This window comes from Lampetra planeri, chromosome 39 (assembly GCF_965212315.1).
Source record: "Lampetra planeri chromosome 39, kcLamPlan1.2.h2, whole genome shotgun sequence".
Lineage (NCBI taxonomy): Eukaryota > Metazoa > Chordata > Hyperoartia > Petromyzontiformes > Petromyzontidae > Lampetra > Lampetra planeri.
In genome coordinates, this window is record NC_136145.1 from 3,429,273 (window position 1) to 3,455,491 (window position 26,219).

At 51.3% G+C, this 26,219-nt stretch overlaps 1 protein-coding gene across 7 annotated transcripts in view; it reads right to left on the reverse strand.

Annotated features, from left to right (window-relative positions):
* Positions 1-2,009: 2,009 nt before the first annotated feature.
* The window catches only part of LOC144731505 (C-myc promoter-binding protein-like), an 87,220-nt gene continuing 63,010 nt past the window's right edge, over positions 2,010-26,219 (reverse strand). For 4 of the 7 annotated variants that reach the window (XM_078612610.1, XM_078612606.1, XM_078612611.1 and 1 more), the window contains exons 17-35: positions 25,789-25,917; positions 25,267-25,393; positions 22,755-22,880; positions 22,252-22,401; positions 19,868-20,065; positions 18,156-18,503; positions 17,121-17,774; positions 16,426-16,586; positions 15,913-16,123; positions 15,277-15,392; positions 14,224-14,399; positions 13,706-13,873; positions 12,817-13,000; positions 12,033-12,287; positions 11,008-11,125; positions 10,081-10,107; positions 8,389-8,557; positions 7,695-7,759; positions 2,010-6,769 (exon numbers count right to left, since the gene is read on the reverse strand). In XM_078612610.1, coding sequence (XP_078468736.1) covers positions 6,633-6,769; positions 7,695-7,759; positions 8,389-8,557; positions 10,081-10,107; positions 11,008-11,125; positions 12,033-12,287; positions 12,817-13,000; positions 13,706-13,873; positions 14,224-14,399; positions 15,277-15,392; positions 15,913-16,123; positions 16,426-16,586; positions 17,121-17,774; positions 18,156-18,503; positions 19,868-20,065; positions 22,252-22,401; positions 22,755-22,880; positions 25,267-25,393; positions 25,789-25,917 — 3,519 coding nt within the window. In that variant the 3' untranslated portion in view covers positions 2,010-6,632. The remainder of the gene's footprint in view (positions 6,770-7,694; positions 7,760-8,388; positions 8,558-10,080; positions 10,108-11,007; positions 11,126-12,032; positions 12,288-12,816; positions 13,001-13,705; positions 13,874-14,223; positions 14,400-15,276; positions 15,393-15,912; positions 16,124-16,425; positions 16,587-17,120; positions 17,775-18,155; positions 18,504-19,867; positions 20,066-22,251; positions 22,402-22,754; positions 22,881-25,266; positions 25,394-25,788; positions 25,918-26,219) is intronic. The other 3 variants (XM_078612608.1, XM_078612607.1, XM_078612609.1) reach the window with 3 other exon arrangements.

Genomic DNA, 26,219 nt, shown 5'->3' on the forward strand with positions numbered 1-26,219 from the left:
GTAAAACATAATAAAATAATTCTCACGACGTTTCGGCCACAACGCAAGCAGCCGTCCTCAGCCACAACGCCTGCTTGCGTTGTGGCCGAAACGTCGTGAGAATTATTTGATTATATTTTATTTGTATGATTTTATTACTTCCCTTCTACGTGACTTTACAGAAAGAACCAAAAAGATGAATCCCTGCAGTCACGAAAGCTTTAAATCGAAAAATATATAGACCTTTTTCAGAAGCGACCTGGCCATACATGATGGCTGAACGAAGTAAGCTTTATCGTGTGGAAATAAATAGCAGGCAAACACTCGAAACGGGTGATGTTGATTTTAAATGTGGAGGGGGGAAAAAAAACCGGTGGACCCAGAGAAGAATCCACGCGACCACGAAGCGAGATGTCGACCTGCGCCGTTGCTGGAGCGGAGGCTGCTTGCACGGACTGGAGTGGAATGAGATGAGAGGTTGGAAAGGGGTAATGCATATGCTGGGCCCGAGCGCCACGCTGGTGAGATGTTAACTACTTCGCCTGGCGTACAGGAGGTCGGTGGTTCGATCCCTGACCCTGACGCAATATTTGGGATTCTAGATTTGAAGCTTTCGTGACTGCAAGGGTTCATATTCTTAGGTTTTTTCGGTAAAGCCACTTAGGTAAAAAAATATAATTCATGTGTTGCCTCCGAAACGTCGTGATTTTTATTTTATTTTTATTTTACTTTTATTAATTTTATTTTTTTACCTACGTGACTTTACTGAAAAAACCTAAGAATAGCAATATTTGGAGTTTGCGGTGCCTCCCGTTGTGGTCGCGTGGATTTTTCTCCGGGTTCTCCGGTTTTTCCCCTCCACGTTTAGAAACATGCGTTTGGAGTATTAGGCTACTGTAAGTTTCCACATAAGCCACTTCGTTGAGCTATTTGTAACCAGGTCGCTTTGGTAACATAGCTGTCTATGTACGTGGTCAAATAAAAAGTTTAGTTAAAGGTACCGGGAAAGGTGGCTGGGCTCACCACGCTACTCACATAGGTGCAATGGTCAGGAACGTGGTATTTTTAGGGGAAGTGATTTATTGTTTTGAACTCGGAGTCAACTCTCGATTACCGGGGTTAATGCGGGGAAAGAGGTTGCCTCCGCCGACACAAAAGTAGAGGCGATTGCGAACGATGTGTAAATGAGGTTGTGCTTTCCCACCTGATGACGGACGCTTGTGTTGCGCCCGAAACGTCGTGATCTAATTTAGTTTCGATTTAAAGCTTTCGTGACTGCAGGGATTCATCTTCTTGGTTCTTTCGGTAAAGTCACGTAGAAGGGAAATAATAAAATAATAAAAATAAAACATAATAAAAGAATATGATAAAATGTTTTTATTTTTATTTTATTATTTCCCTTCTACGTGACTTTACCGAAAGAACCAAGAAGATTAATTTAGTTGTTTTCATTTATTTTTTTACCTTCGTGACTTTACCGAAACAACCAAAGTGTGTGAAAAACGTGTTTATTGCTCCCCGATGGATAATTTGCATCATTTGCCGAGTGCCGTTTTAAAATTGATCTGGGATGAGATTGGGAGCCAGTGGAACGATTGGAGGATCGGGGCGAGGTCACATTTATGGGTGCGGGGCAATTCAAGCGGCAGCATTTTGGATGAGCTGATGTGTGGTGATGAGAGTTTTACAGAAGGTTTGTTCACTGATACAAGGCGGTGGGGGCTGCTCCCTATGAGAGTTCTGAATGGAAATAATAACCATTGCTAGTCTACATTATAGACTGGAAGTACACTCACCAAACTTAATAACCAGGCTACAGTCTACATTATAGACTGCCAGCACACTCACTCCGATTAAGAACCAGGCTACAGTCAGTCTACATCAGTGTGTTTCTTTATTTGTATTATAATTTTTATATTAACGTGACTTTACCGAAAGAACCAAAGAATGTGGAAATAATGTTTAATGAATGCAGTTTAAATGTGTAAAAAACATCAACGACATAACCACCACTACAAGGGGAAGCCACATTCAATTCACGTTTAATTTTATTTGCATATGCATCATCGGTGCGCCCACGCACTTGATATGCCGAAAAGTTTACAAACGTTACTACGCGTGCAACACAAAAACCGCCCCGGGCAAAAGTGAACATTCCAACTTGCACCCACGCCAACGCGAGTGGGCAGCAGCAACAGCTGCAGCAGCAAATGGTCATTCTGTGCGCCTGGCTTCCATAATCCCCTCCAGTAATAATATTAAAAACCAGTCGCACACATTTTGAGTCCATAGGAGCATTATTAAACTCACGCTCCCATCACCTGACACAAACCACCATCATCATCATCGGAGGGGTAAGCTCGACAAGATCGAGTATCTGCATAATAAATTTAAAACATCAGTTCGATTCTCAGTCGAGGGGAGCGAACTGCATATACGCCTCCCCCCTCGCCACGAATTGACAACAGAGAAACTGTGTCACATGACAGGGACGCGATGTCTGCTGCGGGGACAGATGCCTCGTCGGTTTACAAAAGCGGCTTCTCGCTGGCCGTAGATGTCCCAGTTCAAATGGGCAAAAAAACGGCAACGGGCAGCCGATATTCGTGGCATTGTGGTGTCTTCAAGATGCCATAAAAAAAAAACACGAAGCTTTTTTATGATGTGTCCCTAGGCTCCGTTCCAGGCTGTTCGATAGAGTTTAAAGCTTCGTCAACGAGTGGAAAAAATACTTGAAAGTTGTAGTCAAGTACATCACCAACGCCCTGTGGACCGATATTAGTGCGCCGATTAAGATTGTATGGGAGGCATGAGATGACTGCCATCATGGTGCGCAAATGAAGACATTTCCAAAAAATTTCCCAAAATAATATCGCTTCAATCGTTGGGGCACATTGACCAACTGGTGATATCACTTCCCACGTGTTTTAACAACATCAATGGAGTAGCAACACTCGTGCCTATGACCGAGTTCCTGTCCATAAGTGTAACGTGTTTTTTCCTCTCATTCATGCAACTTCAAACTCGTATCACAGACAAATATCTCCCAAGTGGCCCACAAAGACTGTTGGGTCACGTGATGTTAGCGAGCACCTACGAAGACCAGCACCACACACCACCTCCAAAACACCAGCGCTGATAGAAATACAGAGCCAGGTACTAATTTAAGGCCTAGTAAACTTTGGGGAGGCCCAGGACAGATTCAGGTATCGTCCGCCACTAAGGTCAACCGTGGCTGGGAATTGAACCCAGGTAGCATGGTTCGCAGCGCGCCAACTGCTACACTGCCACTCCCTACGACTGGTATCAGGAAAACGCGGGATATGCAGCCGAGGTGTCTTACCGGCAGCCGCTGTCTCTACGGCTCGCGTGTCCAAGGTTACGTGCATTTCAAATCTGTGGGTGCCACTTTGTGGATGGCGAGGTTCTCTCAGAGAGCAGTTTCGACAGATACCAGATTATTTGAGGTGCTTAAGGCATTCTCTGGGAGGTTAAACTATAACGTGGGACAACCACCCCCCCCCCTTTAGAATTTCACATCCCTCCAACAACACAGCAGTGAGGAGCTGGTAGTGCTGCAATGGGGTGCGTCAACCCTTCAGCTACGATGCAAACTCTAATAAAAAAAAACTAAATACAGTGGTTAAGTTTTGGACTACAAATGGGCAATTCACCTTCAGTATACAATAAAATACACTTTGGACTTATACAGCATCATAATACAATCGTACCTCACTCAAGGATTCTGTACACAACAGATCAATAGTTTTGTTTCTAAGCGGATTCGATAACAAAACGCATCGATATGGAACACGTCGGAACGAAGCGGTCAACATTGCTTGGTTTGTTAATGCTCTCGAAGAGGAAATTATTCTCATCGATACAAACGTTACAAGTGCTCTGTGATGCGTCGTCGGCAAGAAGAGCCCACAAACCATTATTGCAGCGAGTTAGGGTACATTTCAAATCTTGTAAACATCTAATATCATCCAAAACAGCTTGAAATTTAAGTGACCAGAGACAAAAAAAACCCCAAAAAAGGCTCTGAAATATACATTCGTACGTTTAAAGCGAAACAGTGGGGAAGGAACTGTAATCTATATTAAAAACATGGGTTTATTTTTTGTTATCACGACAGTGTAATGCGGCTTGTTTATAAAACAGCGAAAATTATAAAGTGAACAGCACGGGGCTCATTTAACAGCAAATCATGGAATGTTCAACTACAGCTGTGTGTGGGGGGTGGGGAGCCAATGTGTTCTTCTCAAGAGTATGACGAACTCGTCTTCCGATCCAGCTATATTTACCTTGACGGCAACAACAACATCGACCCGACGCACTTCTCTCGAATCGGTAACAGACCCACGTCAAGTTTCTTCAACTTCCAGTTGACGAAAAGCAAAGCGGACGCGTCGATAATATTACGAGGTTTGGGGCGACGATGAAAAGACAACCCCAAGAGAAAGAAAAAAAAGACCCGATGCGAGCATCATATCACAACACGCACAGAGCGGATGAACGCCCGCGACTCGCTCAATTGCTAAACAAAAAATGCACCGTTATTCGTATTTGGCGAGAAACAGGCAGCCGATGACCGCGGCTCAGCTACAGTCCAAATCGATGAAGCCTAAGCGAACGAGCTCATTACACGTAGTTTTATTTCTGAAAATGCTTATAAACGCTTTTCGTTCACGACACCGGCTGGACTGCGAGCAGTCGGGGTGGAACCATTCGCGGGGGTTGATATCGGTTTTCAAGACGCGCGATGAATCGCCTAGACTCGGTGTTCTCCGATGTGCGTACGTTGCAATGGCTTCACGTGTTCCCCCCCCCCCCAACGCAGGCTGCTACATTCACCACAATGTTTGTTTAAAAAAAGATTCGTTTTCTTTCGATCCGATTGTGACCATGAATCGCGAGTGGGTTGAGAATTACCAGACCCCCTTCTCGAGCAGCATGACACAGGGTTACCTCCGATATCAAGTTCACAATGGCCAAGACGTTCAAGCTCTTCGTGAGATCAACAGCAGTGGCAAGCGGCGGAAACAGTTCTGGCCAGGGCTGGATCCTACACCCCATGTGTGCCATCCATCAGCACGTGACCAATAATAACCAGGGAAGGAGAGGCCTCCCCCCCCCCCCTCATGACAGAAGTCCTGGCTTAGAGCCCAGGATGGGTCGAAGGCAGGGACGGTCATCGCAAGGTGAGCGGGGTGGGAAAGCACACGCGAGGTGTCGTCTCGCGTACGACAACTCGCGTGCGTCCGATCGAGCGTTCCTTCACATCACCGTGCGGTCCTTCAACCCAACTCCGCCCCCAACCCAAATTTTCTGAAGCAGGAGGTGTTGTTCACGGACGGTTGGGCAAGTGACGAGCTTGTCGTGCGGAGCGACCGGGCTCTGTAGCGAGTGCCGGGGGGGGGGGGGTTCGGGGTTAGGGACCACGGTTTCGCACAAATCGCCGCCCCCGTGGAACGTACCGCAAAGAAATGGGGACCGATGGCAATGCGGACGCGCTCGCCGGAACGACGCTCACCACACCTCCAGTGTAATGTGTGCATAATGCCGTAGATACATTCTCTAAGAGTACCGTTCACGATACAACTAATTAGTACAAGCACCCCAAGCGCCCTCGCCGCCCCCAAACGTCTGACACGCCGACGACTGAAAGTCCTTGGCATGTCCATCACAGTGTGTAACAAGGTACAGCCGTGTTCAACAGGCAGGTGGAGGAGGGTGGGATGAGGGGGGGGGGTTCTGACGGTCCGCGAATTTCCTTCGTTTGAATAGAGGGCCGCGTGACCTTCATGGGAGTCCCGAGGTATCGGTGGGGTCTCTTGGTGACCCCCCTACAACTCCACAGGGCCTCCACTTGCCGTCACAAGTGCATGGCGGCCGTGTGCGACCGCCGACAGATATGCAGTGAAGGGAGATTTACAAACAAAAATTAAAGTCGCACACCCGCATTCATTATCCTGCCATGGTGCTGGACATGGCGATAACCGAGACGCCGTAAATATTTCCTCACCCCCCCTCCCGCCCCGACGCGCCGAGCGAGTCTTTTACAGATCAGTGATCCAGACGAACTTCTTCGAGGGAAGGTCGTTTTCTCAGCGCTCTGTGTGTTTTATTCACCACTAATTCCCGCTGCGAGGTGTCGTCAAGAGGGCTTCCGTCGGAGTCGTCGTTTCATTCCACGCGCAGGTGCCGAGAGCGCAACTCTTCACACGGGCGGCCATTGATCAGTGCCTGAAAACTCGACCGGAAAAAAAATAACTAAACCTCGAAAACAAAATCGCCGAACAGGCGCGTCAGCCGCTCCACTGTCCTGCGCCCGCAGTCTTCTCTTCTCTTCTATTGCTCAAACAGGTGACGGCAAGAAAACCCCCAAATCGAGGTCGTCGGTGATCGATTCTCCGTGGCGGTTGGCACCGTCGAAGTTTCTCCGTCGCCCGGATCGTGGCCAAACCGGCGAGCGGGGGGGGCCCCCCCCCCCGCCTTGGCTCGGCGTTTCGTGACGCTCGCCGAATGAGAGTGAAAATGCGGCGTTTAAAAATGCAACTCCTCTTCCACAGCCAAAAAAAAACGCTCCCTTTTTCCCCACGGTGCGTGCCGTCGGTGCTGTGCTGTCGACGCCGTCTCTGCCGAGCTCCTCACAGGTGCGGCTCCCCGATGGTCCTGCGGCACATGGAGACGCGGGCGCTGGGCGGCCGGTCGCAGTTGTGCGTCAGCTTCACCTGGTGCGGCTCCAGGCGGTCGTAGGCGCGCTTGTACTCGCGGTCAAATGCGTCTGGCGGGGCGGAACAGTGCGTGACGGATTGTGTGGGGGGGGGGGTGTTGGAGAAATGTGAGCAATGCGAGGATACAGCTGGGACGATTAGTCAATCGTGTCGTGGAATCGACAAAACAAATGGTAATGTACCAATTTTGTTGTGGATGATTACTCGGGTCCCTTGAAATATGGTTGCTGACGGATTCCGTGTAAACAGCGGTAAGACTTTTTTTCCACAATTTTTTTTGCGTCATCCGACAAGTCGGGGTAACGCAATGAGCTCGGATGTTGGACACGAGCATTCAGGCCCTCCGAGTGGAATGTCACCATGTGACAATTCGGTGCGCGACAAAGCGTCGATTTATCGATTCAAGTGGATTCTTACACTCGTGCATCGACGAAATGTACATGCGAGGGTCGATTACCTACGAATCGAGTGAATTGTAAGCATGGCGGGGGGACATTCTCTGTGAAAGAAAACCGCATTTCAACGTACTAATTTTACCAACACAGAATTGCCACGATGGCGAGATGTTAACTGCCTCGCGCGCTATGCAGGAGGTTGTGGGTTCGATCCCGACCCTGATGCCTGCTGTATATTTTGTCATTTGCATGTTCTCCCCGTGGTCGTGTCAATTTTTCCCCGGGTCTTCCGATGTATCCCTCAATATTTAGAATCAACACGCGTTTAAAGAATTTGGTTGCTATAAATTTGCACGTGACGATAAGCCACTTTGTTGAGCTATCATTTGTGGCCAGATTGCTTCTGAAAAAAATCTATAATGCTCAGTGGGCCTTACCTGGTAAAATAAAAAAAATGTTTATAACCATCTAATTGTAAGTGAAGTGCTCTAACATCAGCTAAAAACAGCAGGTGTTCTGGTATTATAACAGCTGGCTGCTTATGCCACCGTTCGCTGACCGACCGTACAAAACGACTCACCAATGTCTACGTTATCTCTGCCCAGTGACACCATGGACAGGAACAGGATTTCCCGGTAGAGGCTCCTGCAACAAGACAGGGGGAGGAACATTTGTCGCACTTCCACCACATGTCTTCCAATGATCAAAATGTTCATTGAAATGCTTCGTATTTTTCCTCGGCGTTATTTTCATCGCGTCGTCGGCATCCTGTCATGAGACTACGCACCCATCTGGAACTCTCACAGCACAGCAGTACACTGCCATGCGTATTAAAGAAAGTCTTGAGAAACCAGACTTAATAGAACTTACACCATTGGTACCTCATTTGCCAGTAAAAAATATGATAATTGGTTTTTTACCCTTTATCTGGCAACAAAACTGACACCTTTTTTACGAGGAGTCATGTTTGCATAGACCACTATGCAAACATGACTCCTCGTAAAAAAGAACTTCTTCTGAGATTCCTTCAAGTGATGTTCATCTGCAAATTCGAGGGTGCACTTTCCAACAGAGACACAGAAATCAATGGGCGGGTGAATAGTTGGGCTTGCGCTTTAGCGGTTCAATAAATGGACACCCGAGCAAATATTTAGTTGGGCGAGTCGGTGAGCGAGCGAGCGAGCGATTGAGCAGCCTGGCAGCTGGATGAGTGGGCAGTTGCGTTAGCGGGAGGACGAGCGAACGAGCGAGCGAGCGAGCCGGCGATCGCCTACCGGTGGCGATGGCGGCGGTGAGCGGGGTGCTTGGCTTGCATCTCGAGCACGTGCGAGAGCGGGCGGTACAGGTCGTTGTGCTGGATGCTCGTCACGATGCTCTGCAGGGTGCCGCGCGGCAGCTGCTGCTCGTCCGTCACCAGCGCGTGCACCAGCGACGACTGTTCACCTGGGAGGAAACGCAGACACGGACGCTGACCGTCAGAGGTGCATGTCGCTTAAATCGCACGGAGGAGCCAGCGTGGAACCACCTTCAGGAGCGAAACAGACCCCAGTGACATCAAGTAACCAAGCAGCATTTGTTTAACAGGCAGTGAACTTTCCAATGTGGCTCAGAGGAGTTAAAACCAAAACAAGTTCGCCTGCTGAAATTCATTCTGTTGGAATACATTGGTCTGGATGGCCTATTGGTTTGATGCACTTAAATAGTATTTCGACAATGGCGAAGATTTTACCCATTTTTAATGATTGAATCTGTTATCTGTTTACGTGTGCCCTGTTTACGTGTGCCAGTCGAATAACGATGATATTTCTAGCATCACTCGACAAGAAAGTAAAATAATTCCCGTTTTATTTATTACACACACTTAACTGGCCTGTGTTCAACTGCTAAACCAGCAGTCATTTAACACACGCACGGCGCACACACACGGCGCACACACACGGCACACGCACACGGCACACACACACGGGGTGCACAGCCTAAGGCTTAAGGCAGTCTCCCAAACTCTGGCGTTCGTGACGCACGGAGGGGAGAACTGCATTCAGCCTTTAATTGCAGAATAAAACAAAAGAGAAAGAGGAACACGATGCTTAAAACAATGAAACGTGAAGATGTCTACTCAAGAGGAAGCATGGATGGATACAGTATCTACCTGCGACTGTGTACACCCTACCTGCGATGGGCAGCCAGAAAGCTTAATGAGTAACAAGGCCAAGAACACATCTAGTTGCTTCTACTTGATACGAGCCTTATTTGTAAACCCCACTTTCATATTCGTGTCATTATTAAAAAAGAGACTCCTCATCTCAATGGGCTCTTCATCATCATCGTCATCGTCAGGAATGATCTATCCACTGCTGGATGAAGGCTTCCCGAAACAAATTAAGGTGTTGACTTGATTATATAGAGGGCTCGCCTGTCAATGTAGGAATTGATACATATTTCGAGGGTGTTGCATATTGATATTGGCGGCTATATTTAAATCGAATGTATTCACACTTGTGCTCGTGTTTTGACATCCACTTGTCGCAACTTTCTGACCACCCATCAAATGCAGTTGCGGCAGGAGTGGACCGATGATGCCTCGATTCATCACGTAATCACAATAGTTACAAGCTCATAGTACGCAAAATGGAATTATAAACTTATAATAATCGGCGTGTTTTTGAAACCGAGATGTTGCAACGTATATAATGGGTTCAAGTCAACCCCGCAGCCACCATTCATGGCAATGTGATTTTAAAAAGTATCGATGAATCGAATTGCATCGCCGGAGGGAGAGGGTCGTGGGGGGGGGGGCATAATCCACTCTACCCTCAATGCCGAGTCTAGAAACGGTGACGAGGAGTAAATGGGAGCCAGCGACACAGACAACGTTGACACGGAGTCGCACGAAGAGACGCGTGACGACACGGCACAGACGCGGGGGGGGGGGGGGAGGGAGCCTTTAGACATCAAAAGGAACTCACGTTCAGACATTAGCGTACAGTTTAGACCTGCAACGACACAGAGGCACCACCCACGTGTACGCACCTCTGATTAACACGGCTGGCTACGTACGGTGCGAAAGAAGTTCAACATACGTACATGTATACGGCAGAGCCGAGGGGACTCGGTCAACCTCACCAGGGGGGTAGGGTGGTAACGGGGGGGGGGGGGGACCCAGGCACCCGTCGACGCTTAAGCATGTGCGATGAACAATTGTGCGGTGCGCATTAGCCGTCGAAAGAAACGGACCCAGTGATGCAAGGGTCTCCCGGGCTGTCGTTTCACATTTGGCCATCTCTTCCCTGTTCGAAAGCAAACCACGACGCCGCAAAGCGTGGGTGGTGAAGAAAAAACGGAAGACGACAATGTGGTGGGTGCCACAGGTAGCAGTGTTTCGGAAGCGCTGGAGAAATGGAAGCCAAAATAAAATACGAAGGGCGATGTTTAGGGATACAATTAGGGACAGCGTTAGCCTTGGGTCAGTCATCCTATTGCTGAGAAACGAATGTCCGTACGCGGATTTTGTGACGAGAGACTTGGGACGTTTACACTAAATGCGTAGTGAGCAGTGGAGCCGTTTATTGACGACAGAAGATGAACAAGGTTCGTCGTCTGAGAACGTTACTTTATTCGGTATTTGTCTGTTGAACGGTAGTGTTAATAATGGTGTTAATGGCGTTGTTAACAACGGTGTTAACAACGGGTGTGATGATGAGCGTCTAGACCTGAACTGTGCCGTGGCATAAAAAAAACGCTCGTCAACCAACATCTCCATTTTTTTGAAAACGCATCCCCCGACTTCATTGAAACATCTGACGATTTGACAACCCGCCCTCCATAGACGATTATCTACGATATAATGGAGGTAACGATGGTGACGGGGGTCGTCTCGTGCCTGCGGAACTCACTCTGCGCGTTCCAGTGGATGTACATGGGCTGCCCGGGATCCTGGTGCAGCTTCAGGTTGTCCCACAGCATCTGCACCAGCACCAGCTTGCTGTCCTGAGAAAGCAGCTTGCGGGGCACCTACACAGACACAAGCACGCAAACAGGGTGCCCAAAAATAAAGATCCCCCGCATAGCCTCAACAGACTGTTGGGGCAAGTGCTGTTAGCGAGTAGCACCGATGAAGGCTGGCACGGCACAAGAGGGGGTGGGTAGCCAGCACCACGCCCGGCCGCCTTTGTCTCCCCAGTGGTGATGTTTACACACCGCACCAGCTACTCATTTGAGGCCGAGTCGACCTAGGGGAGGCCCATGACCGGTTCAGATAATCGTCACTGGCGTTGACCACGAGCGAGAATCGAACTCGGTCACCAAGTTCGTAGCGCAACGCGCTAAACCGTTACGCCACCGCTCCCAACACTCGGCACAACAACCGCCATTCGTCACTAAGTGGCGGTGAAGTCACCACGACGCTTGTGCCAGGCCATGTGCACCTTGAGGCCACGTGAAGTGTCGAACGCCCGCTGGCAGGAGATCACGGGGCAGACCCAGATGCCACGGGTCGACTGACTGAGATGACCGAGATGACTGGCTGATGCACCACCTGTGCCCCCTACTGTATCAACTTGCTGTGCGTTAGCCACCCGGCACTCCGCTCGTTGTTGTGAGCGTCGCTCCTCCGCCCTCCGTTGTTGTTGGAGGGCGACTGCCTCCAACTGCTCAGTAGCGTCCTTCACGAGCCTCCTCCACAGAGGCCGATCTTGACACCGCTGGTACCAGTCATCGGCAAGTCCACTCAGCTCCACGTCCTCCTGTACCACATCACTCCATCTTCTCTAGCCCGTGCCGCGCCCGTTTTGCCCCCTCGATCCGGCCGAACAAAAGCTGTTTAGGCATGCGGTGGCTGGGCATGTGGGCTACATGACCCAGCCACTCGGCACATACACACACACACGTACGTACGGCCAGTCACCTCGCGCGCGTGTACCTGCGTGCCCCGGTTGCAGTGCTCCGACGCGAGCACAAGGCCGGGCAGGCTGCTGGGCAGGCCCAGGCGGCGGAAATACCACACGAGGTTCCAGAAGAGGATGGGGTGCTGGTCGACGAAGGGTGGCGAGCTCACCACCTGCTCGCCCTCGTTCTCCAGCAGCGACTCCAGCTCCTTGCGCAGCACCAGCGGGCTCAGGTAGGGCACCGACACGGGCTCGGGGCTGCTGGCGCGACCCTCTAGGCTCAGGCACTCCTGGGAGGTCACACGCGACGACATGGAGGGGGGGCAGTGAGTGCGTGAGTGCGTGCGCGAGAGCTGGCCGCACAATCATCCGCTCGTGCGTGCCTGCTGGCCTGAATTCGGTGCTCTCAAACAGAACTTTCTTCAAGAGCTTGTATGGTGTACGAGTAAAACAGCGCCGCAGAGGTAAATTGAGATCGAGATGAAGATCCCCCCCCACCCCCCCCCCCATAGCCTTAGCAGATTGTTGAGGCAGGTACAGTTAGCGAGAAGCACCTATGAAGGCTGGCACGGCACATGGGGGGGGGGTGGGTGGCCACACCAGAACCGACCGACCGCCTCTGTCGACTTCAGGGAGGCGCAAGACCGGCTTCGGCTACTCGTCACAGCCATCGGCCGTGAGCGGGAATTCGTATGGCGCGCCAACCACTGCGCCACCACTCCCCACGCATGCAGAACATGGCACCGCGTTGACGGGGTGGGGGGCCGGCGGACACGGAGCGGGGGAGAGGGGGGAGCGGGGGGCGGGGGGGTGCGGTACCAGCGAGCCGTTGAGGTTGTTGGGCAGGCTGCCCGTCATGGTGGAGGTTCCGAGCGGCGCCCGCAAGCCGGGCCCCGCGATGTCGGCGAGCGGACTGCGGGCGCTGGCGCTGCGCGGGATGGGGACGCTCAGCGGCACCGACTCCACCCTCCTTGCCGGCGCCTTGCCGTGCTCGGGGGCAGGGCTGGTGTACACGCGCGTCAAACGCTGATGGAATGAGTTGAATGCCCTTCGATTGGGGTTCGGTGAATGGCGATCATTATCACCACCACAATTCATATTAGTCTGTGTGTCTATATAAATATATGGGTCTATTGTAAGTCTATTGGGCTTATATAAATATATGGGTGCAATGGTAGCTAATAGTCCCAAGTAGGTCTACATGCACAATATAAAAGTTGTATCAGTTTTATAAAAGTAAAGGCACCTATTCAAGTGTATTAATGCTTTACAAGAATGTGTTCTTTATAAGTCTATTTGATCTACGTATAAGGTCTTCGTGGACCAATCATCATCCATCAACAATGTCAGTCGTTTGTCAATCCCATGCTGAAATAAATCCTTGGTCATTAAAACACTGCGCATTCACAATCCACCACCTTTCCTATTTGCGATCCATCCCCAATCGCTCCATCTCCTATAAGCGACCCGACAACATAAATAACCACCAGCCTTTGTGTCACCACCTTAAATGCGCGCCAAATATCAACTCCTAATTACAAGGTCAATAGGTCACTGGCTTTCCGACGTTCGACTCACATCGTGAAATGGTAACCCAAATATTCCCGAATGACAAGGTCAATAGGTCACCTGCTGGCCTATGTAGTTTCCCCATGGTAAACGCACGGCATGGAACCTCTCTGGCGGTACGACGACAGTGTGGGTTCACCTGCTGTCCTGCGAGGGCGTCACGGTGAGCGTGATGAGCGGATCGATCGCCGTGGCCACGGCGGCACGGGGGGTAGGCCTCCCGTGCGAGAGTGGCGCCGCCGCGTGGAAGCCTGCCGCGCCGACGCCCTGCACGCTCTCCATCGACGACGACGGCTTCAGAAAATTCCTGCGGTGACCACGGGGGGAGGGGGCAACGTGGCGTTAACGATGCGTCCCTGGCGCGATCGTGAAAGCGGCAATCGCTACATCCCTGCCGATTGTAATCCAGATCCCGTACTAACTGCAGTCGTAAGCTAATTCTGTAGCGGTCTAAGGTCCTCATCCCAGTTTAATCTGCGTCACTATTCCATAAGAGCCAGGGTTAAAGTTCCTGCTAAGTTGCTGTGCAATTGATGATTCTCTCCCTCTGAAAGCTCATCCCAACACCGGCGGGGCCCACAGTTGACTCAGAATTATTATTTGTTGGTTTTTGTATCCGTCTCCCTCGCCGGCAGAGTGTGTGTGTGGCGGCATTACCTGCCGGGCCCGCGCATGTCCCGGATCTCGATGTTGAGGAAGGGCACGAACGTGGAGCCGCAGAACGGACACGTGGTATTGAGGTTCGAGTCGTCGGCCATCCAACCGGCCATCACCTCCTCGTCGTAGACGAGCGACTCACATGCCCGGCAGCGCGAACAGCTCGAGATGAGGACCTGGGGGGGGGGGGGGGGGGCGTGAGGAGCGGGGAGAACGACAGAACCACGCAGCGCGATGATGGGGCCGTGAAAACAGCAGACGTCACACACCTTGGGCTAGTCAAGATTTGTGCGGTTTACATCACGGAAAGCTGTACGCCTCCGGTTAAAACAATTAAAGTTTTAGAGAAATTGGAAGGCACGTGACAGTTAATCGATGCATCGGTGTTAAAACTAATGACAAATAAGCTAAATCTTGCGGCTGAAAATGTATTACTTACAATGTATGCAAATTGTATCCCCGTGGGCTTTCATACCAAGGATGGGATACCCAATGCCCGCAGTCGTCACGAGGCTGACGAGTTCGAAACGACCCGCAGATTATATTTATCCGTCGAACAATGCGTTTCTAATGAGGGCCTCTTTCAGTGGCAGACGTGGCCGAGGTGTCTGCGTTCATGTGTGGCCCGCCAAAGGTGGTGAACATCCTGTTATTCCCCTTCATTCACGAAATGGTTCCCCCCCCTCCCTCCCTGGCTTCAGAGTAACAAGCGAAAGAGAGCAAGCAAGCAAGCAAGACAACGCAGATGGCGGTACAAACAAGGCCAAAAAAAGCCTTAAATTGTATTTGAGTCACGACCCTACATTAAAAAAACAATTGTCACATAGCCAGAAGGGGCGAGGACTCATGGATACTGGAGTTATGCACTTTTAAATCTAGATTTAAATAAAAAATCTTTTAGAACTACTTTTTGTGTTTAGTTTGTTGTCCTTACCCCGCACCTCCGATTAGCGTGGTTGGCTACGTACGGCGAGAAAGATGTTCAACATACACACGCACGCACACTGTGACTTAAGTCTGGTTTCATTGCGGCTAGAGGATGGAACCGCTCACCTCCATGGCGAAGTTTTGGAAGATGCTGCTGCTGCTGCTGTTGTTGTTGTAGCGTGCGGAAGGCGATTCGGCTCGCCTCTGTGCCGCACCGCCCGTGCCGGCCACCGGTAAGCTGTCTGTACAAAGACGGTGGCGGTGGAGAGGATGGGGCGATGGCTTACAATGGGTTTACATCAATGATTCAAAAATTAAAATAAACTATTTTTTATTTAAACAGGTAAAGGCCCACTGAGCTATTTAGCTTTTTTTCAGAAGTGACCTGGCCACAAATGATTGCACAAACTAAGTGGCTTATTATGCAGAAATATATCCCAGCCAAATACTGTAAATGCACATTTTAAATGTGGAGGCAAAAACCAGAAGACCCGGGAGAAAATCGACGCGACCACGGGGAGAACATGCAAAGGTCCAAATATACAGCAGCAGGCGTCAGGGTTGGGATCGAACCCACGACCTCCTGCATACCGGGCGAGGCAGTTAACATCTCGCCACCGTGGCAATTCTGTGTCGGTAAAATTAGTACGTCGAAATGCGTTTTTCTTTCACAGAGAATCTCGCCACCATGGCGCCCCATTGCGTTTGCAGTCTGGCTCGTTAACACGGAGACTTCCCCGTCACGGCGGCGTCACCACTTGCCGATGTGGAAGCCGGAGGCAGCGACGGCTCCGGGCATCTCGTCGGGAGAGCCGTGCTCCTCCCCCCCAGCGAGTGTCGTCGCCAGGCCAGGGGTCCCCCACGGGCGTGGGGCTGCCGCCATCCCGAAGCCAACGTCCACCCTGCGCTCGTTCTCTGCTGCCCCGTAGTCACTTGGGCTCGCCTCCGAGTGAGGCAGACCCGTCGTCGGATCCTGGACGAGAGGACACGGAAAAAAAAGCCGCCGGTTTGGCCTCAATTTGTCGTGTGTTTATTTATTTAATTTTAATTGTACTAGCATTGTCACCACCACCACGTTTTCATGAGACAAAATGATTTACACGTCGAGCATGCGTTGTTTATGCTTCTTGACGAGATCAGCAAGGCACTGTGGTTCATTTGTGGCAAGCACTGCTGGAGTATCAAACAGAATCTTCTTCACCTTGCCGTAAGTCGACGGCGAGCACGATTCAGGATACAAAAGAGGGGTAAAAAAAACACAAAAGCCGGCCTCACCACGCCGTGCTCGCTGTAGCTGGACGCCAGCTTGTTGTACCACTTGCTGGCGACGCCCACCACGCCCGTGGCCGCCAGCTTCACGCTGCTCTTGAGCACGTCCAGACGCGGCCCCGTCAGCAGCTGGGAGCTCGCCCAGCTCTGGCTCACGAGCGCCCGGTCTGCGGACACGCACGGCGACACGCAGCCAGCGACGTCAGCCAGACCGGCGGCAGCAGCAGCAGCGTGAGCATCACTGTCTGGACTCGCAGGGTAATTAGCATTATCAGCAGCACCAACAGCTAAATTGCCACGAGCAGCCAAAATAAATTTTACTAAACAGTGGCAGCTAGACGAGCGGAGAGCACGAGACAAATCAGCATCACTACCAGCAGAACCAGCAGCTGGGCGAACCTCCCAGCTACAAGGACACCCGGTCTGGAGAAACACGGACACCCGCTGCCAGCACAGTCAAAGCAGCAGCAGCAGCAGCAGCAGGAGCAGCAGCAGGAGCAGCAGCAATAGACAGAGCAACACAAAACAGCAGCACCAGAATCACCAGCAGCACCTTTATCAGCTGGCAGCTCATTCAGCTCGAGCTCACGAGAGCAAAGAAGAAGTCTACAGAGACGCGCAGCCACCCATAGCCGGCAGCACAGTCAGCCAACCCGATAGCAGCGCTCGCCGGCGCACCAACATCGCCAGCCGGCGCACACCTGTGTTGGCCTCCGCGTCGGGCTGCGGGTTGGGGAAGGTGAGCGACCGCGGCACGCCACGCTGCGGGGATCGCGACGGGAGACTCAAGCGGCGCTCCAGACGCGTCGCCCTCACGCCGCGCTTCGGCTCCATGCTGGGCGAGCGGCCGACCTCGGCCGTCGACGTCATGTACGTCTCGATCTCCTCCGCGAGGTTGCGCGGGACCGACGGGACGAGCGACTGCACGGAGCTGGAGCTGTCCAGGGACTTCACGTCCTCCGTCTCGGCCACCAGCAGGGACAGCGGGTCGAAGCCCGCCACCACGCTCTTGCGTTCGGCCGGCCGAGTGCTAACCGGTAGCGACGACCCCGGTTTCGCTTCCGGGTCGTCGACGCAGTCGCCGGCGTCGCCGCTGCCGCCACCCTTGGTCAACAACAGCGGAGCGGAGCTGACCCTGGCTTGTGGCTTCTGCGGAGAACGCGCCTGGGGTAGAGGAGGCGGCGGGGGGGATGTCTTCGTGCCCTGTTGTGACTTGGAGGCGCCGACGAGATTCACGGGCTCCGAGTCCAGGTCGTCAAGGCTGAATATGTCAGCAGAGTCGGACTTCTCCAAGTGGGGCCTTGGTTGTTTCTCGGTGGCGAAGTGCTGTGAGCCCAGGTTGTCCGTGCTGGCTGCTAGGGTGGAGGGTGGGGTGGGTGGTGAGTGTAAAAAGACAATCCGGTTAGTGAAAAACAGTTCTCAAGTATTATCAAGTAAAAAAAATATAATCAGGTTAAATCTGAGTTTCAGCCACCTGTGCAGGCGAGTTGATTGGCCTCGACCTGGCTAAACATTTTGTATCTCTTTTAACTTTGTTAAGCGACGCAGAATAAAACAAACTTGGTTTGATTTAAAAGCGATGAAAACTATACAGAGCGCATCTACAGGTGTGACCCTCATGCAGATATCCAACTCTCATCCACCATATCTCTGGCCCCTCTTCTCATGTGGTATGAAGAAGCGCCATCGACACAAAACATCGCCTATTAAAAATCACACCGAGCGTGACCCCCTACCGGCGTTCGCCTCCACCCCGGCGCCTCCGCCGTCGACTCGGCCTTCGGCTCGCATCGCGGCCGTGAGGATCCTCTCGTCGGCGCCCATGAAGCCCGTAGGCATCGCATCGTCCAGGCCGGGCCGCCCGCCCAGCACGCAGCTCCGCTCGGCGAGCGTCCGCTGCCGCTGGAGGGGGGGCGGCGCCGTCCCGTCGTGGACGCTTCGTTGGCGCCGCCGGCCTGCCGAGCCCTTCCCGCCGCCGCCGCTTCCGCCCCCGCCGCTTCCCGCGCTGGCGGGCAGCGCGCCGTCCAGGAAGGAGGGCTCGTCGTACGAGCCCTGGCTCGTGAACAGCAGCCCGGCCGTGCTGCCTGCGGAGACACGCACGAGGTACATCGCCGCGACTGTGAACGATAAAAGGATTAAGCCGTTCTTCCCGTTCTGTTCCGATGATGTACGTGTACATCACCAAAATGAAACCGGAGTAAAAACTAAAATAACTTGATCGGAGCCGAGGCGTTCCACAAGGCCATGCAGGAGGGCGTGTGGCACAGTTTGGTGCCAGCTATCATAGAGTTTGGTCGTGGCGCTATGGTTCTCTGCGGTGAGTTCAAGGTCTTTAAAAACAACGGCGCTACGCCTCTCTAAATAAATTAACGCTGAGCCGTTTGCGACTTGCAGACGTCTTGGAGCGAGAAAGAGTTAAGTGTACCCACCAGAATAAAAATGAATTCCCCACAGATGTTTTGGAGAAAAGGGAGTTGAACTGATCATTAATTAGTTTGAAATTACTCCATGTATCGGTTCATCATTATTAGTAACTTCGACAAATCCATCGTAACCACAGGATTTGCATCAACCAATCAGAATCATCCTATCCGTTTCCCTAAGTGCCATGTACGTTCTCAAAGGCGTCAGCGATCATATGTAAATGGCAAATAGTTAATTCGTGCATGTATTGTGAAAATATATATCGTTGTTAAATGAGAAATCCTGACAATCCAAGTTATTAGTGTCTATAGATTTGCATTAAAAACCTCTCGGAGAAGTACAAGTTAACTTGTTTATCAATCATTCTTTTCCGTGACCAGGGAGATTCTTTTGAAATTAACTTACAGTTATGTCATTTAATGTAAAGCCAATTTAAGAAACGCAAAATCACGCAAATAACATTTCTAAATAAAAAAATGTTTAAGATCTCTCTTCAAGTGGTTGATCTCACGGTTTCTATCCTTTAGTTTTTCGGGTAGAGAATTCGAATTCTGGCTATTGCCTGATGAAGCTGGTTGTAATCACCAACGAAAAGTCACTGAAATTGTCAATTGTGTGGGTTTACTCTCAAACACTCCGGTGTGCTGAAGTAGTAACTAACTGGCACGTTTTCTTTACGCGACAAACCTTACAAAAAATGGCTGTGTCGGGTGGTGGTGGGTTTAACGACACATTTATATTGAAGTCATCTAACCCAAAAAAGCCTTTATTATAGAGAATTCCCTGCGACAACGCCCGCCTTCTGAAAAGCACGGTATCGTGTACGCAATGCAATATCATACAAGACAACGTGTAATCATACACGTCAACACATCAGGAAGACGAAGAGCACGACGGTACTGGGAGAGCTCTTGGCCGACAGCGTTCCGTGGGTTTATGGCTACGGCAAAGAAAGACGGCCTTGTCGGTCCCACGTTGGCGGCCCGCGCTAGAGGCTCACGGGGGATCACATCCCAGTTCTTACCGGCGCCCCCCATCACGTCACCCATGCTGCCCGAGTTGTCGAAGCTGCCGCACGACATCTTGACGATGCTTCGCACCGAGTGGAAGCTGGGCCGCTTGTGCTCGAGGTCGGCGTGGTCGCCGGCAGCATCCGTGGCATCGCTCGCGTCCGCCTGTGGCAGCTGGTCCCGGCTGCCTTGCCGGCTGTCTCCGTCCGACACTGTGTAGGAAGACAAAGAACCCCCACCCGTGTAGCCTTAACAGACTGTAGGGGAAAGTGCTGTTAGTGAGCAGCGCCTATGAAGGCCGGCATGGCACACGAAGGGGGTGTGTGGCCAGCACCACGCCCGGCCGCCTTTGTCTCCCAAGTGGCGATGTTGACACATCGCACCGGGTACTCGTTTGAGGTTGAAGCCATGACCGGTTCAGATAATCGTCACTGGTGTTGGCCTTGAGCGGGAATCGAACTCAAGTCGCCAGGTTGGTAGCGCGGTGCGCTAACCGCAACACTACCGCTCCCCCCACCGTGTACACATACACACACACAGGCATACATACGGCAGAGCCAAATTAGTCAACTGGGATTACACATAGCTATCATTGCCTCCTGCTCCCAGACCAAGTGATAAGCCACATCCTTGGATGAGATGCTGTGTGATGTAAGTCGCTTTATCACGCGTAAAGCCCTCCAAGATGGCAAAGGAATAAAAGGTACTCTATCAACAACGAATTATTATTTTGTAATGTACACAATAGCAGGGTTGCGCATGCTGCTTCGAGGAATTTACCGATGTAGCAATTTGCCCATCCGCTCCACCTCTGCTACTGTGCGTGACAGGCGTTGGGTCACCGCATGCATCGTGAGCATAAGAATCAATTTGAGCAACTTTACTGTGAATTAAACGCATTCAGATGTTCTTCTGAAAAAACAAGCATCGTCCGATGAGCTCATGCTTGTTAATAAAATTCTCCGTAATCAAATCCCAGCTGTGTTGTGTGTGTGGGAGACTTGACAGGAGGGTCATGACTCACAAAGTTGACATGACATCACTCAGTCGGGGTGACATTTCTCAGGCCGCTTAGCGAACGGTGAGAACGCAAGAGTTTATTTACGGAGGCTCGTGGGCTTGGAATACGATGCCTGCCAGAGTGCTCCTACTTACTCATCCTCCAGCCGAGGTTTCATGGGAAAAAAAAACTGTAAGACCTAGCCCACCAATTGAAACGTGCCCATTCCGTGCCATCCTACGACGAGCTTTTTGAAATTATGAATCCGTGAATGTCGTCTCCGTTGCCACCCGTTCCGCGCCATTCGTTTTTTAAAGTTCGTTCCCATTCCGGTGGGAATCCCACGAGAAGAAGTCCATCGTACTGCAAGATCGGACCGTGTCTGTGTCCAGCGCTTGCCGAGCTGAGATGCATCGGCTTCCGGTTGCCGAACGAATACATTCGAAGTTCGAACTTATTACACACAAAGTGCTTGCCACAATTGAACCACAGTACCTCGCCGATCTCGTCATGGAGCATAAACCATCAAGCGAACTCCGGTCATCCTCGCAGCAGCAGCGGCTTTTGGCTGGCCATCGAACAAAGACAGTCGCCGCATCGCACGGCGCTTTCAGATGCGCTTCTGCGGCCGTCTGGAACGCTCTTCCTTCCGATATCAAGAAGCCACTGGAGCTGTGCACTTTTAAATCATCTAGATTAAAAACTAATTTCTTTAGAACTGCTTTTTGTGATTAGTTTGTCGTCCCCCCACACTTCCGTTCACCACGGTAGGCTACGTATGGTGCGAAAGAAGGGAGAAATGCTACGTGCGTCTGAGAGCTGCCTCTCTCTCACACGACAACCCGGCGGAACTGCTTCTGAGATTCATTCAATTGCATTTCTACCCTCACTCAGAGGTACATGTGTTGACATCGCCTGCCACCACATTCAGCAAAGGTCAATCCACTGGTAGGTGAAGGCCTCTCAGGCAGGTTTCCTCCTGCACATATACAAACAAAAACGAGGATCCTCTTGTATAGCCGGACCAGACTGTAGGAACAAGTGCTATTCGCGAGCACCGATGAAGGCCGGCATGGCACAGGAGGGGGTAAGTGGCCAACACCAGACTCGGCCGCCTTTGTCTCCCCAGTGGCGATGTTTACACATCGCACCAGGTACCCATTTGAGGCCGAGTCAACCGAGGGGAGGCCCAGGACTGGTTCAGATAATCGTCACTGGTATTGGCCATGAGCGAGAATCAAACTCGGACCGCCGGGTTCGCAGCGCAGCGCGCTAACCGCTACACCACCGCTCCCCCACACATAGATATGTACATAGAACATCGCTCTCCAATTCCCAACGAACCACCCCCCCCCCACAACCAGGGAATCCCGCCGAGAACGCGTCGTCGCCTCTTACTTGAGCTACTGTCACTCTCGCGGAGGGCTTCGCCCGGTCGCAGGCCGCCCGGCGCCACGCCCGAGAGGCGGCTCGCCATGGAGAGCAGCGCCTCGCTCTTCTGTGCGTCCTCCTTGGACAGCGAGTTGTAGCCCTGGTCCGAATGGCCTCCTGCAATGCCAAGCCGGCCATCGAACGTCCCCTGTTAAAATCTCCGGGGGTATACCGGAGGACTGGACTTTGGGTCGATGGGGCCTATGTAACTCCATGGGTCTCTACGCAAGTCTATGGGTCTCTGCGAGTCCATGGGTCTCGATGTAATTCTGTGGGTTTCCATGCGAGTTCGTACATCTCTGCACTCGAGTTTATTCGTCTCTGTAAGTCTACGGGGCTCTCTACGCATGTCTATGGGTCTCACCTCAAGTCTGTGGATTTCTATGCAAGTTGACGAATCTCTATGCAAGTTGACGCATCTCTATGCAAGTCTGTGGGTCTCTATGCACGCCCCCCCTCCCCAACCATACCTGTGCTGCTCACATCCTCGGCTGAGCCCACGTGCGTGAGCTCGCTGGTGGAGGGCACGTGCTCAGAGCCGTGCGCGTCCGCGCCGCTCTCCAGGCTCCCGTGGCTGCCCGCGTCGCTGCCGTCTGCTGCACGCGGAGGGTCGAAGGGCACGCGTCACAACCCACGACACACTGCACAAGCCTAATGATTGGTAAACATGTCCCATGTGAATGAGAGAGCACCGATTCAAAGTGTGCAGGTGCCTCAGAGTTAACGGATTTCGTGTGTGTGCGTATGTGTGTCCACGTCCCATGTGATATAGCAAGTGGTGATTGAAATTGTGTGTTTCATGATGGGGAGTGGTGGAAGTCAGTTTAATTTGTAGGCTTTCAGGACCAATATCATCCACCCGTAACCTAAAAAAACCCTCTATTATGGTGGCATAGTGTTCGCGCGGTACTGCCATCCGAACCTGGCGACCAGAGTTCGATTCCTAGCGATGGCTAACATCAGTGATGATAATATGAACTGGTCCTGGGCTTCTGCTAGTTTGACTCGGCCTCAAAAATTAGAAAGTGGTGCTGCATGTAAACATGAGCACGGGAGAGACAAAAATGCTGGCAACACTACCCCCTTGTGGTCCTGCCAAACGGCACTACAAGGTCACAAAGTGCTTGCCACAAATGTGCCACAATGCTTAGCCGATTTCATCAAAGAGCATAAACCATCACGCAAACTCCGGTCATCCTCGCGGCTTTGGGCTCGCCATCGAACAAAGATGGCAGCCGCACCAGATGCACTTCTGCGCCCGTCTGGAACACTCTTCCTACTGACATTAGGAGCTATGCACTTTTAAATTTAAACTGAAAACTAATTTCTTGAGAACTGCTTTGTGTTTAGGTTGTTGTCCTTCCCCCACACCTCCGATTAGAGACCATGGTTGGCTAAGTACAGTGCGAAAGGAGTTCCTTGTTACGTTTTGCCTTTTGGCGTTCTCTGGTCTGACACTGGTGAGAGATGAGGCCATAAAGAAGGCTGTCTCTGGAGTAGGCCAATCAGTTTCAAAGAAAATGCATAAATTTCGATTTGAAGCTTTCGTGACTGCAGGGATTCATCTTCTTGGGTCTTTCGGTAAAGTCACGTAGAAGGGAAATAATAAAATAATATTATGTTTTATTTTTATTATTTCCCTTCTACGTGACTTTACCGAAAGAACCAAGACAATGCATATATTATCAGAGCATGTTTGTTTGCATGTTCACCACAAGTACGCGTGGTTAATGCAGACTTGATTCCTTGCAAAATATTTATATTTGGCGTTTGAACATCTGAGCACCTCCTGTTTTATTTCCAGAAAGGGTAAAACCCATTCTTATTTTTCATACTTGTTCCAACAGTCTGTTTCAAGGATAAACGGGAGATCTTTGTCTTCGGCCTCCGTAGCAAGGGAAGGTAGTGTGTCCGGGACTGTTCTAGGTGAGTATCACTAAGAGCTTTGGGTGTTTTGGATAATTGCGGCTTCCGCTAAGCTCAAGTTAATCGGTGACAATGCTGCTTGGGAGAAAGTCTTGGTTGTACAGTTTGGTGTGGACTGCAACAATGGGGCAAATAATGTTGCATTTGCAGCAAATTTGTCCAAAGGTATTATTCAGCTGATCGTAATATTACTGATCGTCCATTTCATGATGGTCACATGACAGCCAGGGCAAAAAGACAGACTCCTAGACGGTCTGATGACTAGAGAGCCAGACGGCTAAACAACGACATGACCGATCCGAGTATGGCATCCCGGGTTGGGTTGCTTTTTCGAACTGCATTTTGGGCTTTTTCACTCTCTCAAGTTTACAACTACTGAAGATGCCCACGCAGTTGTGCACAGCTGAAAGCTTGAGAGGAGTGATGCTCAACACAATGCCCAACGCGGAAGACCGCACTTGGATTACAAGATGCCGCGAAAACGTCTGTGTTACAGTTATTCTAGGTGACCAGATATGCACCCAAGAGGCAGCCATTCAGATGACACGACTGCCAGAAGGTGCAACCATCAAGCGGCCAGATCACATGGCTGCCAGCAGGCCTGGATACCAGAAAGTCAGACAGTGGCCTGATGACCTGCTTGCTAGAAGGTTTAACTACCAGATAGTCAGATGACCAGATGATCTGCATGCTAGAAGGTTTAACTACCAGATGGCCGGATGATCTGCATGCTGGAAGATTTAACAACCAGATGGCCGGATGGCCTGATGACCTGCTTGCTGGAAGGTTTAACTACCAGATGGCCAGATGATCTGCATGCTGGAAGGTTTAACAACCAGATAGCCAGATGGGCAGATGATCTGCATGCTGGAAGATTTAACAACCAGATGGCCAGATGGCCGGATGATCTGCCTGCGGGAAGGTTTAACAACCAGATGGCCAGATGAACTGATGACCTGACTGCTAGAAGGTTTAACTACCAGATGGCCGGATGATCTGACTGCTAGACACCACCCAGACGGTCCATCATGCCACCTGACAGTGTGGGTGAATCACCGGCCGACGGGAGGCGTTTGCGCAGCGTCTGCCGGAACTGCACCACGCCGTGCACCACATTCCGGACCTTCGTCCACAGGAAGTAGCCGCCCCGGTTTCCGGAGGGCCAAGTGCTCTCAAGGACGGCCTGCGGACGCCACACGAGGAAGGGGGAAACATACGGGGCGCGTCTTAAGACACGTCACTGAAAATCTCCCGCAGCGGTGAATTAAACACGTGTAATGGGACACCCTGCGGAATGAGACATCACAGAACTACCTCCAAGATCCCCTTTACGCGATTTATTTTTGTCCACAGCGGAGTGCTACATTTTCCCATAAGCTTTGCAATCGAGAGAAATGTCTGTCACACAGCAATCAGACTGGATTCTCCTTTTGAGTCTGTGGGTCTCCATGTAGGACAATGGATCTTCCACTTAAGTTACTGGCGACCGGGCTAAGACTATCAACTCGCACTACACTCTATTATATCACTGGTAGCCGAGACTCTGCTTCCGCAGATTTCTAAGCCTCGGCCGCCCACCTTGTTGTAGAAGCCGTACGTGATGGCGTTGGGCTGCACGCCCATCTTCTTCATCTCAAAGAGCACCTTGACGGCGAGTACTGGGTGTCCGTACAGGCCACACAGCTGCATCAGCACGCGATAGCACACCTACAGCGTGCAGAGCGGACACACGGCATGAGAACAACCAACGTGTTTCTATTATTACTATGTTTGTGTGTGTGTGTATATAGTTCGATTCCCGCTCACGGCCAACACCAGTGACGATTATCTAAACAGGTCCTGGGCCTCCCCTAGGTCAACTCAGCCTCAAATGAGTACCTGGTGTGGTGTGCAAACGTCGCCACTATGGAGGCAAAGGCGGCCAGGTGTGGTGCTGGCCACCTACACCGTCGTCGTGTGCCGTGCCAGCCTTCGTAGGTGCTCGCTAACAGCACTTTCCCCAAAAGAAT